The sequence below is a fragment of the Rousettus aegyptiacus genome, unplaced genomic scaffold (assembly GCF_014176215.1).
Source record: "Rousettus aegyptiacus isolate mRouAeg1 unplaced genomic scaffold, mRouAeg1.p scaffold_m13_p_7, whole genome shotgun sequence".
Lineage (NCBI taxonomy): Eukaryota > Metazoa > Chordata > Mammalia > Chiroptera > Pteropodidae > Rousettus > Rousettus aegyptiacus.
The window spans coordinates 59,635,787-59,651,114 of NW_023416310.1; the positions used below are offsets into that span (position 1 = coordinate 59,635,787).

The following is a 15,328-nucleotide window of genomic DNA, read 5'->3' on the forward strand; positions in this document are numbered from 1 at the left end:
CACAAAAGATGCCTTACATCACAGAGGAGGCTATAACCTGAGGTGCCCAAAGAAAGGCTAAACATGACTTGCAGAATCCACTGAAAGATGGATGCCAGACATGGCAGGCACCTTGGCCTACAGATCACATACCAAAAAGTCAATCTCTGTTCTTTCACGCATCTTATATTCCAAGTCCCAGGTGTGTAAAGAGGGTGGTACAGGAATTAGCAATTCCAATTTATAAACTAATTTAAAACCCCAAAGAGACAGTGTCACAAAGAAATAGAGTAGGCATAAAAATATAATACACAGTTAAACATATTTAATAGAAATATTAAAATAATCATTACATTTCCTCTCATTGCTGAAAACATGAAAGAATATTCCTTTTGTAATCAAAGTAATAATTTTTTAAACATGCAAAAAGGTATTTTTGTTATGACATTCATAAGCAGATGCTGTATTTCAAAACAAGTTTACACAGAATTCAAAAAAAGGCCTAAACTTAAAAGAAAAAATGAAATTTACTTAAATACTATTACAGTTATATTGTATGCTGCTGGCATACTTACATTCACAGTTTATAAAGTAAAAAAACTAAAGTTTTAAAGTCAGCTCTGAAATAGATGCATTTTCATTAATACATTCACTAGTTAAGTCTGTTTTTTTTTTTTTAAACAGGAAGAAAGACATTCAAGATATTAAAGAACAAACTCAAAATGTCAGCAGCAAATTTCAGTTAAATTGGAAGCCAATATTCTGAGTAACCAAGTACTAATCAGTTCACCAGTGGAGACTGAAAATGAGAATATAAATTGGAAGGCTTGAGAGAGAACTTCATATAACATGCTGAGTAGTAGATTTTTTAACAAATAAATATTAAAAATAGAATTCTCAAATTTATGATAAGAACACAGTTTTGATCTAGTCAATAAAATATACTCAGAGGCATCAAAGGCATACCACCATCTACAGTTATTCACAAGAACTGTGAAAATGTAGCACTGATCATAAAGTGTCTTTCTAAAATGCCTTCTAATGGAAAACTCATGGAATGACATTATCTGCTGAAACATGGGAAGCACCAGTTTCACAGTTAGATAATATGCTGAGTAATATAGTCAATGCTCTGATCAATTTTATTTGGGGAGATACAAAGAATCCTCAAACTTGACTCATGGCTTAGAAGTAGCTGAACCATAACAAGAGCCTGGAGAGACAACATGAAATCACCCTAAGGTAAGGTCACGCGTGGTTCTATCTATTCATATTCAGCATACACCAGCCAACAGTGCGCTGACAACACAATGAGTTCTGAGATAATTTACTTCAGAGAAAAAAAGAACAGTTCATTTTTAAGTAAATAACTACATAAATTGTATTTTAACTTAGTCTCATAATTAACTGTAGCATATTTACTTTAATAGTCCCTTAATAAACATGCCAACTTTACCAATAAAGCATTTTCCTTTCAGTTCTAATTAACATTTTTTAAAACAATTTATAACTAGTAACAACCTACATGTCTGAGCTTGCAATAAATATTCTTGTAATGTTATTTTAAAAGCCTAAATTCCAGTTGGTATGGTACCAAAATTTAGTTTAATTTCAAAATTCACAGTACTGCCCAGAAATAGGTGGGTCCTGAGGTTTCAGAAAAAGGAGTGAATTCAATCTTGGTGTTTTCACCTGGCAGCATGCTTGGAAGATCAGAGCCAAAGGGCTGTGGACTGGTATCAACACTTCAGGCTGTTGTACTTTTACTTCAAGATGAGACTTTTTAAATACATGTGACGTGTGTAGGTACAAATATATGTAGATGTGGATGTACACACACTTTTGACGAAAGAATGACAGAAATACATGTGAACCTTTTTTGCTAAATGGATTCTATTTGGTTTTAATAAGTAATGCTCTTTCCATCAATCTATCGAATTCCAGACCAGCTATGCAGATAGGATGTCCATCCAGAGGAGCGGAAAGCATTTTCTTCCTCACCTTTGGGGAGTTAAAAAAATATATATTCATCTTCTCAAACCATACTTGATATTACAAATCTATCTGTTCTTAAACTTTCAGTATTTATTGTCTTTCTCTATTAGATAATTCCAAAATAAAGTACCCAGCACGATTAAGTATTTTTTAAAATAAAGGAAATTATTCTTTTAAAACAAAAGCCTTTATATAAGTTACTTCAGAATCTAAAACCAATAGATTTATGGTAAATCTCAAACCTAAACCAAAACAACACAAAAACCACAGTTTTTTTTTTTTAATCATTTAAAAATCAAGCTTAAGGAATAATTTATTTACAGCTACTCTTTTTAGGGGTAGCACTATCAGCCCAACCAAGGTATAAGGCATTTCTACCACCTCAAAGATTTCACGTGCCCTTTTTTTCAGCCAGCACCCATCCACCATTTGTAACCACTGATCTTTTTTGTCCTTATAGTCTTTCAGAAAGTTATATAAATAGAAACACATGGTATATAGTCTTTTCGAGTCTGGCTTCTTTCACTTAACACAATGCATTTGAGAATCATTCATGTTGCTGTGTGATTCAACAGTTCCTTCCTTTTTACTGCTGAGTAGTATGCTATTATGTGTTTGTACATGTTTATTCATTTATCAGTGAATATCTGAGTTGTTTCTAGTTTTTAGCAATTTAAAATAAAGCTACTATAAACATTTGTGCACAGGTTTTTAATTTAAAAATTCTGTGAATTCACATACCATAAAATTCACCTCTTTAAATTCAGTGTTTTTTGATATGTTCAACAAGGTTTGTGTGTTTATGTAAACATGTTTTCATTTCTTTTGGATTAATACCTTGGAGCAGGACATTTGCTGTACAGTGAATATATGTTTAACTTTATAAAAACACCAAACTTTTCTAAGGTGGTTGCATCATTTTGTATTGAATATTCTAGTTTCTCTTTTTTACAATCAACACAAAAAGATCCTGTCTCAAAGTTCAGAAAAATTCTGTGCTTCCCAGAAAATTTGAGAAAAACTCTCCTTTACTGTTTTCATCTTGATATAATTTGTATAGTGACATCTATGATGTGAAAGTTTTACAGTCTTAAAAAAAAGTGAACATCTCTTTTCATTACATGTTTTAGCCCTCACCACTCTCCTCACCTCCCCAGAGATAACCATTATAAATTTAGCATGTACTCTTCCAGACACGTTTCTGCATTTTCAGACACATATATGTATCACAGCTGGATCTCATTCAGAGAAACATTTTCAAAATTTTAAATGAAGAAACTCTATAGCTTTCTAACCACTTTCATTTCTTTTTCTGTTCACTGTCTGGTTTTATCCATGTCTTAGTTGTGAATTGCTACATAACGAAGTACCACGAACAGTGTAAAACAGCACATAATTATTATCTCAGTTTCTGTGAGGCAGGAGACCAGGAATGGCTTAGCTGGGTTATCTGTCTCAGAGTCTCTCAAAAGGCTGCATTCAAGGTGTCTGCCAGGGATGGAGGTCTCATCTGAAGGATCAACTGGAGAAGGATCTGCTTTGAACTTGTAGTAGATGGCAGAATTTAGTTCCTTAAGCTGCTAGACTGATGGCCTCAGTCCTTTGTCATATAGGCCTCTCCAATATGGCAGCTTGCTTCAATAAAGTATACAAGTGGACAGAGCAGAGAGTTTGCTAGCAAGACAGAAGTCACAATGTCTTGTAACCTAATCATGGAAGTGACACCCTATCACCTTTGCTGTATTCCAGTGGTTAGAAACAACTCACTAGACCAGTCTATTGGCTATTCAAGGGAAGAGAATTACATAAAGGCATGCATAACTAGTGGAGGGTATCATGGGGACAGCAGGCTTTTTAGAAGTCTTTCACAATTTACATGGAGAAGAGCTTCTAGAAAACCAGAGGAAATGATATTCTTTAGGGATGGACAACTGGGTACTAACTCTTGCTTTATTCCACCAGAGGAGGTGGAGGCTTTGCTCTTCCTCCTCTGAGAGTAGAAAAATGAGAGCCAGATCACTGTGAAAATTTCCTTAAACAAAATGTAGAGACTGTTGTATGTTCACCTGGAATGAATGGTATACTCTGAGTATAATATAAGTCTTGTGACACAATAAAAATTCAGCTGTGTTCTTAGATCTGACAAAACCCTGCCTTGTGCAGTCAATATTCCTAACAGCTATTCATCTCCTTAGGTAAATAAGAACTAGAGGAAAGCTGTGCTGAGATTGGTGCATTTGCTTCTGCCCTAAGCAACTGTTCTCTTCTGGTAAGATTCTATATCCTCTGCAAATCACATCAGGCACGCACAGTAAATATATCAGTATGCATGCTCTTCCTGCCAATCTGGAGATGATCAGAAAAGCTTATGACAGTCTTTGCCTTTTATCCCATTGAGTTTGTTGGCCTTTTTCCTCTTCATTTATGTCTACATAGTATTAGACCTTGGTACATAAGTAACAATATATAGCTCTGTAAATTATAATCTAGTTGAGGAGTAAAGATGCAGAGAATCAACTTTTTGCTCTTGTTTTGAGCAGCAAAGTTGAGATTCCAATTTTGCATAAGGAAGTACTATCAATTAACTTATTTGGAGAGCAAAACTGACTTATCAAAAGTTGTATCTCAAATAGAATATGCAATCTGTGAGTTCTGCTGGGACTTAATAAGCAGGAAGCAGGGTGAGTTAACATTTGCACTGCAAGTAGAGCAACAATCTATACTTCTTAGAAGTGTCTTCTTAATGTTACTTCTTTTTGGACTACTGTGGTACTTTATGTTGTTTTACCTTACATAGAGATACAACAAGGCAGCTACTAGCAGTTCATACACTTGCTTGGGGTGCAAGTTGGGCTCTTAATGGGTGTTATTACAAGAAGTTTCATGTTACTTGTCAGAGTTAGATAACTTACTTCATTTCCTAAGCTAATGCTTCTCAAATATTTGCAACCCAAACTCACAGGAAAAAAAAATTTATATCAGATAACCAACATCCACACATTTACCTAGACAGTTTCAAGAAACAATTCTTACCCTTACTAGATTCAATGTATCCTTTGTTTGTCTTATTCTGTCTATTTAAAAAAATGTTCTAGATGTGACCCACCAAATTTCATCATTCACTAATGGTTAGCAACCCAACATGAAAATTTAAGCTCTAAACATTCATCATTCACTAATGGTTAGCAACCTGTTTAAACTCTACAGAGATTGTAAACATTGCTTTGAAGGAGATGAAGAATGCCAAGAGGTACTTGTGTTCTTTGCTTTTATGGTCCTGTCTTTCAGTGCCGAGAAGAGTAGCTCTCAGATCTTCTCTCTGGCACCCCACACATGTACAATGTATGTTTTAATTCAGAGTCTTGGTAAAGAAATGTCCCTGTTGTAGCTGGTGTGGCCCTTGACACATATCTGAAGCATGACAAGTTTCCTCTGCATGTTTCTTCTTTCCTCTCAGACTTTCCACCTACAAAGTTTTCCTTATGCATGAAGTACACTGTTGAGAATTTTCAGGGGAAGTGAATTCTTAAAGTTTCTTCTATCTGTCAAAAAAGATCTTGAAAAATATTTTTCTAAAGTTGGCAGTTATTTCTTACAGCACACTAAACACAGTATTGTACCAACACTGTTGAAAAGTCCATTGTGAGCCTATTACTCCTTTAAAAGTAATGAGGCAATATGTCTTCTTTCTCTGGCTGCTTTTGAGACTTTTATTGAGTTTCCCAAATCTGTAAATGGGTATCCTTCAGAAATTCTTGAAATTTCTCAGCCATTCTCTTCAAATATTGTTTCTATCTAATTCTTTTCTTCTCTTCTAGAACTTCATTAAATGTGTTATATGCGCCATTCTATTGTCTTTTATTCACTCTTACGTTTTTTCATTTTTCTCCATGCTGAATTCTGAATAATTCCTTCCTACTCATCCTCTTGTTTAATCATTCTTTCTTAAGCCATATTTAAACCTGCTGCCAGACTATAACTGTTTTTAGTTTAATTTTTATAATTTTTCTTTTATTTGCTCACATAGATATGAGATATGAAGTTAATAACCTTTAAAAAGTAACTAGTTTAAGTTTAATAAGTGGGGGGTTTCATGTTTTCAGGACTTAGCAAAAGCATGTCTTAGAATTCTGGATTTCTAATGAACTTCTAAATATATCGAGTAGAATGATCAATAACATTGATTTTATTGGGACCCTCAGGTTAGTCTCTTTGAGATCTTGGATTAATCAATGGACTCTCAACTTATAGGAGTCACTTGAATGTTAGTAACATCTACACTAAATTAATCATGCAGAGTTTTTAAAACAGGAGTATTAGATATGTTAAATACTTTGATATATAATTGTTCTATTGAAAACTGTGTTTTAATTTTAAAAAATTCTTTATAAAGTCATGATTAAATTTACAATAAAAAAGTTTAGCTTTGACAGAATAAATAAAAGTAATACATAAGAGCTAATTTATCATTTAGTATAGCGATTTACTAAAACCGGGTACTCTGTACTCTTATTTTGGATTTTGTGATAAAAATGCTATTGTGATTAAGATAATGTACCTGACTATTAGAGCTGAGAATCCTATCATTAATTATTATCATTAGAAAAATGTATTGCAAAAATAAAAGATTCAAAGAAACAACACAACTTATGAATTATTTCTGCAAAGAAAAAAAAAAAGAAAAAAGGAAAGCAAAACAAACCTCAGTTATATCAGTTCTCTAGATCATAAGGTACAGTCACTAGACCAGGTCCTCAGCTGGGAACTTGTTAAAAATGCAAACTCTTGGGTACCACCCTACGTCTACTTAATCAGAACAGGGGGTGGGGTCCAGCAAACTAAGTTTTAATAATTGTACCACGTGATTCAGATATCCATTCAATTTTGAAGACCACTCTCTAGCTCTATCAGTTTAGTTAGGATTTATTGAGGTTGGAGGAACATGTTAAAAAGCACCAACTTGATGAGGCAAAGGCATCAAAAGTGGGACTACTACACATTCAAGGCCTACTGACCTGATATCTGATATCTCCCATCCCACCCAACTGACTGCACCTGGATCTAACCAGAGCTCTAGGTTCCTATTTATAGGCAACATTGGAAGAAGTTAAATGCTATTTGAAAGTGCCAAATCCAGAATAGGAGTTCTATAAGACAAATGACCACTTTCTTGAACGAATAAATGGCATTACAGGAAGGAATGTGGAATTACTATATATAATAAAAATAAAATAAAGCTTAAGGAACATCACCAAATGCAATATGTGAATTTTATCTGGGATGCAGCAAAAAAATATTTGTGATAATCCAGGTACACTGAACATGAACTGTGAACAAATGATAGGGGAGTCCAGCACACATCGAGGCAGTCAGTGGGGAAATCATATGTGTAGGATTTGCTTTAAAATCTCAAGCTCTGCTCTGCCCTTGCCTAAAGACTGACCATGAGTTGAAAATTGTTAAAGATAGATTACAGCTACAAGGGATATTATAATATTTTCTGTATGCTTGAAAGTGTCAATAAAAAAAATATTTTAAAACTAAAAAGAAAATGAAACCATGATCCTTAAGATGCAGATAGCAGCTGTATGTGAATCATTTAAAGTCATTTATAAAATCACAGTATTAGATGTGACATGAAAATTTAAGCTCCAAACATAGGACATATACTTTTAAAGCTGCATATGCCTGGAAAAATAGGACTCCTGGATATAATTTGGAACAAGTACTAAGACATAGTGAGGAAAAATAGTTAGCCTAGAGACATACCCCCTGCCCTCCAGGACACAGCTCCGGAATTTTTCCTTGTCCCTTGCTCAGTTCTCTCCCTGTTTTGACTCAAGTGTGAGAAACAAGCCAAGGCTGAGAGACAGGATGGATACCTTTGGGGCATTCCCTCCCCATTCAGGATAAGGCTCCAGAGTCTTTCCCTGGTCCTTTGTTCAGCTTTGGCTGATCATAATACCATTATAATATCACCTGCATTGCCAAGTACCAGTCTCCAGGCCTCTCCCCACCACCACCCCAACGGGGCGGGAGAAGCCCATAATCCAAATAAGGGCATTGTTCTCTGAGTTCACCTGCACTTTTAAATGTGTACTTTGCTTTAATAAATCTTATATTTTCCTGTTTGCTGTCTGTTGTATCCTTAAATTCTTTCTAGAGGCATAAGACAAGGACCTGGTCACCAGAGCTCTGGGTCAAGGTGCCTCTTTGGACTCCTGCCCTGTGGAGCTTTCTGGCATCAGTAGGACTATTGTCTCAAGACTATTTTAAGGTAGAAAGGGTGAATAGGCAGGGCAGGAAATAGAAGAGACAAGTCAACACACGTTAAAAAGGTATGATATAAAATAAAACCACTTTCTTTGATAGAACTCAATGCTAGAATTATAAATCCAATTCTCAAAGAACCAGAAGATCAAACTAAACACTGTATTGTATTTTGCTGCATGTTAAAAATTAAATAAATGTACTATAGTTGCCGTATAGTGCTAAAGTCAGCTTTTCAAATCTAGTCAGAGATTACACATATGAGATAAATCCAAACAAACAAAATTCAAGTCATAATGTTAAGTCATACTGTCATGGATAAAATTCTAAGAACACACAAAGTCTTAACTACAAGGCAACATTTAAAAACAGAAATTATAAAACTTTCCTTCACCTACCTTGAGCAATTGCAGCAAGTTTTCCCTTTTCTTCAGGGCTAAGCTGTAACATTGTATTTATAACAGGAAGGAGTCGCTCTCTTTCACTACCTGGTTTTAGGAAAATGAACTGTAGCAAGACATTCTTCAAGTATTCCAGGTTAGCTACAGATTTCTCTCTTTCTTGATTTCTTTCCAATCTTCTAATTTCACTTTTGAGAAGCTGGTGTTAGAGAAATTAGTTAAAAATGGGTTTTAGGAGCTTCTGGTTAAACATGGGAAACTGAATACAGGAATTTTTCTTCTCTTCTCCCTGAAATGCCCCCAAAATGACAATAAAGGAAAATCTAGGAGAAAAATGTAGATGAGAAATATCAAGAATTTCCCAGAAGATGGGAGAGATGAAGTGTAAGTGACTCAGTCCAGTTGTTTATCAAGTACTGCAGACAAAAGGAGAAAGTGCATCCCACAAAAATACCGAGAATCCCCTGTATTGTACAGGTTACAATGGACACCGGAGGTGAAAATTGAGGATTATGTAAAATTTATACAGATTGGTACCATGATGTTCCTTCTACCTTCTATTCTCTACAGAAACTAAGCCAATGGCTCAGGGCCCCCAGGCTAATAGACACATTGTGAGAAGTGCGAGCTAGCATCTGACAAAGGGGGCTGAAGTAAACATCTGCATCTACCTCTAATCCTCTTCCTTGCCCTACTCCCAGAATCCCAGGCAGTTAAGACGTACACAGTGAAATTATATTTACATGATAAACAACATTTAACCAAAACAAAAGTCAAGTTTGGGACACAATGAAAATTCTGCAATGTAAGACAATCTAAAAATACTACCAACCAGATAAGCAGAGCAAAGGATGATAGGAAAAAGATGGTAGGATGTTAAAGTCTTTAAAGATTCTGGGTTGAAACAAACAAAAAAAATAGTTTTTTCGTCATTTTAGGTTAGTCTAGAAAAGTTAATCAACTCTGTCCAGAAACTTAGGGTCATTTTTAAAAAGTAGCAATAAAGTGTAGGAAATTATGAGAATGTATATTTGTGGAAATAGAATATTTAAATAGTCACTTAGGTTCACTGGGCTAGTTAGTGATTTGTTAGATGTGACAATGTTTTGACTATGTGGAAAATGTTTTTTATAGTGATGCATACTAAAGTATTTAGTGGTGGGATATCATAATAGATAGAATTTACTGTAAATAACTGAATAACTCAGCATTAAAAAAATTAATTTGACAAGGACAGCTGGTCACCCTGCATGGTACCTGGAAGAAGCATGTGCTTTTCAGACAGACATGAGTATGAATTTTGCTTCACCATTTATCAACTTCAATTTTTCTCTCATCCAGTAATTAAGAGGATTAAATACAATAATATATGTAAAATCCAGGGCCTGACTTGTAAGAACTACTCAATAAATAGTATGACTATTTGGAGAGTTGATTTATCAGTGAGCAGGGTGGAAATATTTCATTTGTTTCATCCTCAACAACTCCACAATTTACCTTATTTCTATGTGTTTCTGGTCTCTTTAGGAAAAACTTTCTATGTCATTTTTTCATTTCCGCCCTAAATCTGTGAAAAGTAGTTTAATGTTATAAACATCAGCAGAATGATCTGAATAAGTGCTCCATGATTTATCTTTAGAATTTAGGACCTACATCCATTTTATTTAAGTATACATGGAATAATGGATTGTAAAGGTCTATCTAATTTCTAAATCTATTATGGTTTCTTAGTAAAGGTCGGAATTAAATAGCATTTATAATAGATATAAAAGCAGTATGTCTTGATTTCAGAAATGTAGTATCATTGAGAACTAAAATGCTATGAATAAACCTGATACGTGAATTTTTAAACTGAGCTAAGTGTGTTTACAAAGTCAAGAAAACCAAACTGATGCATTTTCTTGTCGATAGTTTTTTGACCTTACCTTAATTTGCTCCATAAGGATTGCATTGGTTGCTTCTGTTTCTCGAAGCAGGCCATTTAAATGATCAGCACTTTTTGTGGTGGAACTGAGCTTTCGAACCAATTCTTCTTTGGTAACTTCGGCATGACATAAAGGAGACTCTGCAAGATGTTGTTCCAATAATTAATTTTCAAAATCAGGATTACAGATGAAGATTCTAAATAAGAAAAATATCTCAGTATAGATATTTTACTGTTATATTACCTAGGTCCACTCTCTTTGCAATTCTTTTAGTTAACATATCTCAATTAAAAGTTACATATTGAATGTGACACAAATAAGACAGAATCTCTGTTCTAAACATATAATCTAACAGAATATAAGCTCTATGAGCCCTAGTCTGGAAGTTGTTAGGCCTGTGTTTATAAACCATTTTATTAGTTTTATCACTTATCCTCCTTTATCTATTGATATTCCAAGAGCTTGTGCCATTTTACTTACAAAGAAAAAGAAGTGTTAACATACTAATCACTTATATCATGGAGTCTCAATGGAATTTTATATGAGGTTGGGTAGGTATCATTATTCAAATTTTACAAATGATGAAACAAGCTCGAAGACAACAAAGAATTGGCAAAAATCACAAGGCCAAGTCTGATTCTGAAGTCTGTTGCCACTCTATTGTGATGCCTCCTGTTCACCACTATTAACTTCACCTGAAAAAACCAGGACTGCAATTTTCACCTACATCATAAGGTGACCGTGGATGTAAATAGTCCTTACTACTCCAGATCCTGAGACTTCAGAAAGATAACAAATTCCCCCTGAATTACAAAATTAATATTCGTTATAAAGATATACCAAAACTTTACTGTTATAAGGCAAATTTAGCATTACTACTTCATCAAGAGGAATAAACTGTTTCTTGGGAGTGTGAAAAAACATTTATAATGCTCTCTTATATCATTACAGAACTTCCAACTATCTATTTCTGGTTCAAGCTTACGCAGAACTAATTTTAATTAAAAAATTATTTTGTTTCATCCTGCAGGAAAGTTTTCCATTTGAAAAGTGGTGGAATACTAAAAGAAATTTTATTGGAGTATATCGAAAAAGCATTTATAACTTAAGTTATAAAGGCAGTAGAATTAAGAAAAACATACTTAAAAAAACATACCAAGTTTAGCTTCAGGAGAATTAAGAAGCTGCTCTAAAGACTGTGTGTGAGTGCCAGTAGAAGATACAGACTCTATATCAGTTGTCTCCATTCCTTCTCCCTCCTCTCGGGTTATAGCATGCATGTCCAGAAGGGGAAGGTCTGTGTTTCTTCTTTCTCGAAGGTTCTTCACCGGTTGGTGGGAAGAAGCTGGGCCATAAAATTTTTTTTAGAGGGGAAGTGAGAGCATGTTCTGTTAGCATCCTCAGACTGGGGACTCCCAGATACATACCTTCCTCTCTCTGAGGCGCCCCAAGACCCTAATGCTAACCATCGAGCCTACTCAGGGACGGGATGTGACTCAGGCCAAGCAAGAACTTCCCTTAGATGACCCTGCCTCACGAGTTAAGAGAGAACCTGTCGCGGCTATAACTCTTGCTGTTCTCCTTGGGCTGAGCGCCACTGGCGCAGGAACCGGCATTGCCTCTATAGTCAACACTAGACAACAGTTGTTCACCCTTAGCCTCGCTATAGATAAAGATATTCAAGCATTACAAGAGGGCCTTAACAATCTCAAAGAATCCCTCGTATCTCTCTCTGAAGTAGTATTACAAAACCGACGCGGCCTCGACCTCCTCTTTCTTAAAGACGGGGGATTATGTGCCGCATTAAAAGAAGAATGTTGTTTTTATAAAGATAGAACGGGCCTTGTCCAGGACAGCATAGATAAAGTCAGAAAAAGCCTAGAGGCCAGGCAAAAACAGAGAGAAAAAGATGAAGCATGGTATAAAAATTGGTTTTCCACCTCCCCACTCTTTTCAACACTGCTCCCTAGTCTGTTAGGACCTTTCATAGGCTTGCTCTTATTACTTACCTTTGGCCCCTGGGTGTTCAGGAGAATAACAGATCTAATCAAAAGACAGGTTGACTCGGCGCTGCCAAAAGGGCCCACGGTATACTACCAACAAATCACAATGACAGAGCCCTCGGAAGAAGTCGGCGCAGCCCTAAATTTCTCCACCTTGGCCCAAGAGGGACCTCGACCTTGGTATAGCAGGTTTGGTTGGTGGTAAATACCCCTCTCCCTACGGGGACGACATAAGGGACAGAGAAATGTCTACCTTCACCTTTGATAGACCAAGGGAAGGTATGGGCATCGAGATGGGTGCAGATGCAAAGCTACTGCAAGGGAAGACCCACTAGAGGGTCCCCTCTGTCCTTCCCTGAGAACATACCTGGTTTGCATAGAGGTTGGTATCCAAATCACAATCTAAAACCGGCTCTGCCTCTCCTCCCCAAAAGATACCAAGAGCCAACAATAGATGGGCGTATATAGCCCACGGGAGGAACCAGGTCAATGTTCCCCCACTCGGTTAAGGCCCGCCTTTCTAAAAACAGAAAGGGAGGAGATGTTAGGGGCGCCACAACCTAAACGGGCCCTTAAGGGTTAAGGATAAAACATGCTGGGCTTGGGCTTCACAAGAACAGAAGACAAATAGCAGCTCAGCAGCCCGTGACACCAACATGTTTGTACAGAGAACTCTGAGAACTTCCTTTGTTTTACACCACCTGTGCTTGACCGATCAGTACATGACCAGTACCCCCTTTCCTCTTCTTTCCTTCCACTGCCCCTTGTCCCCATAGCACCAGCTGAAGACCAATTATATTGTGACAAGTCCCTTTTGCCTGCCCCCCTTTGTTCTTGCTGTATAAATATAGCTGCTTTGTAAAATAAAATTTGAGGCTTGATCAGAATACTGTCTTGCCTCCACTCCTTTTTCTCCGCCCGTTTTTCCTTACAGGCTGGGTCTCCCTCGCCCCCACCAAATAACAAGTCCCGCGGGTCGGGACAATGTTCAAAATTGATAAATTCAGCATTAACAGATATAGTATAAAATTAAAACGATTCTAGAGATGTCAAAAGGTATGGTAAAGAATTTGAATAAATAGTGGACAAGTAATTGTGTATAAAAAATTTCTAAAAGTTACAAAAATTTAGTTATTGAACTTTTAACCCTTTAACTCATTTCAGCAGAAACTATAAATTAAATGCTACTAGCTAGAAAAGATAAATTATTAGATAACAAAGTTCACAATATAGGGCGCTATACTGTTGCTCAACATTGGTAGAAATTCTAAAACTAGATTCTAGCTATTTTTGAGGAATAGGCATATCAGATAGCTGCATACTTTCTGAGGTGCTCTTGCTGAAGTCTGCTCAGCAGACATTCTTACTGATCACTGCCTGTACACCTTCACTTCTACTGGTTCCTACCACTATACACTCACATCTTCAGTGTTGAGGCAAGAACCACCTAGAATCCAGGGTAGGGAATTAATCAATTATAATTCCGGGCAAAGCTTTTCTACTTTAATAGAACTATATGCTTTATAAGTCACTTTTAAACACATTACTTAATCTCAAAAAAACCTGAAGTTTAGAAAAATTAAATGATCTTGCTCAGGGTGTCATAAGTAAGTTAGGGACCAGAAATCTAACCCAGGTCTTTTAACTTCAAATTTCATTTATTTTCCATTCCATAAAGTTGCCTCCTGTTTTCTTTCAAACATTGGCCCTCTAGCTGCTTTTACCGAAGCATTTTCCTGGACTTCTGATATTTCTCTAACTGCTTATTCTACTGCTGATTCCTAGAGACAATCTCTTGTGCAACTAGCGTTTCCCTGGCTGGTTACTTCCTGTTTAACTATACAAAATGTTAAATGTTCTTGAAATTTGGTTTTCATCCCTGATGAGTGACTCAGAGCTGTCAATGCCCTGGTGATATTTTCCACAGGAAACAGTATTAAAAATAAAGCTGAGACTTAATACTAATGTAGCCTCATCTTGGTTGACATAGTCTCATCCCTTCCAGAAAACAGAATGGAAGATAATTGGGTATGGTTGAACTGAAACTCCAACTAATCAAAAATTTGAAAGGAAAGAAGCTATACTAGTCAAACAATCCTACAAGTTCAGTGCTGCTTGTTTCTAAGCCTCTTGCTCTCTACTATTTCAAATTAAAAAAATGGATACATTTTGATGACTAACAATGAAGAACACTGAACAGATTCGGTGAATACTAGAATTTGGACACATGTCATGAGACTGACAGAGTATGTTTGTGTCAGAGAAAAGGAAAATACTCTATTACATGGTGGCTAACAAATACATGAGAATAAGTACTCTCAGGTTACAGAGGCTGCTGTTAAGTATAATCTAGAAGGGTTCAAATGGTTCAAATATCTTCTCAGTAGACAAATCCAAAATTCATTAATTACAGAATCAACACCAGTTGTCATCTAGTGTTCACATTTGTGAAGAATGTATTTAAGTGATAAAAATGCATAAGAGCATGAACAACTAATGTTTCCATGTGTACATACATACTTCTTGCGCTCGGTTCACTCTTAAGTTGGAAAAGCTGAGCTTCCACCTTGGAGAGCTGCTGCTGCAAAGTCTCCATTGTCTTTCTGTGTTCCTCTTGCAAATGTCGCACTTGATCTCGGAAGCTGTTGCGAAGGACCTCATTCTGGGATGTCAGTTGACTCACAGTTTGTGCATGTTCAGACTTCATCATCATGTTCTCTGATTGTACTGAACACAACCTGAAGAGTGAGAGGAC

At 36.1% G+C, this 15,328-nt stretch overlaps 1 protein-coding gene across 11 annotated transcripts in view; it reads right to left on the bottom strand.

Annotated features, from left to right (window-relative positions):
• Positions 1-657: 657 nt before the first annotated feature.
• The window catches only part of GCC2 (GRIP and coiled-coil domain containing 2), a 51,126-nt gene continuing 36,455 nt past the window's right edge, over positions 658-15,328 (bottom strand). For 4 of the 11 annotated variants that reach the window (XM_016162980.2, XM_016162981.2, XM_036224117.1 and 1 more), the window contains 5 exons: positions 15,094-15,311; positions 11,727-11,915; positions 10,571-10,710; positions 8,643-8,844; positions 658-1,980 (listed from right to left, as the gene is read on the bottom strand). In XM_016162980.2, coding sequence (XP_016018466.2) covers positions 1,910-1,980; positions 8,643-8,844; positions 10,571-10,710; positions 11,727-11,915; positions 15,094-15,311 — 820 coding nt within the window. In that variant the 3' untranslated portion in view covers positions 658-1,909. Of the gene's footprint in view, positions 1,981-8,642; positions 8,845-10,570; positions 10,767-11,726; positions 11,916-15,089; positions 15,312-15,328 lie in introns of those variants that run through there. The other 7 variants (XR_004951874.1, XR_004951876.1, XR_004951872.1 and 4 more) reach the window with 4 other exon arrangements.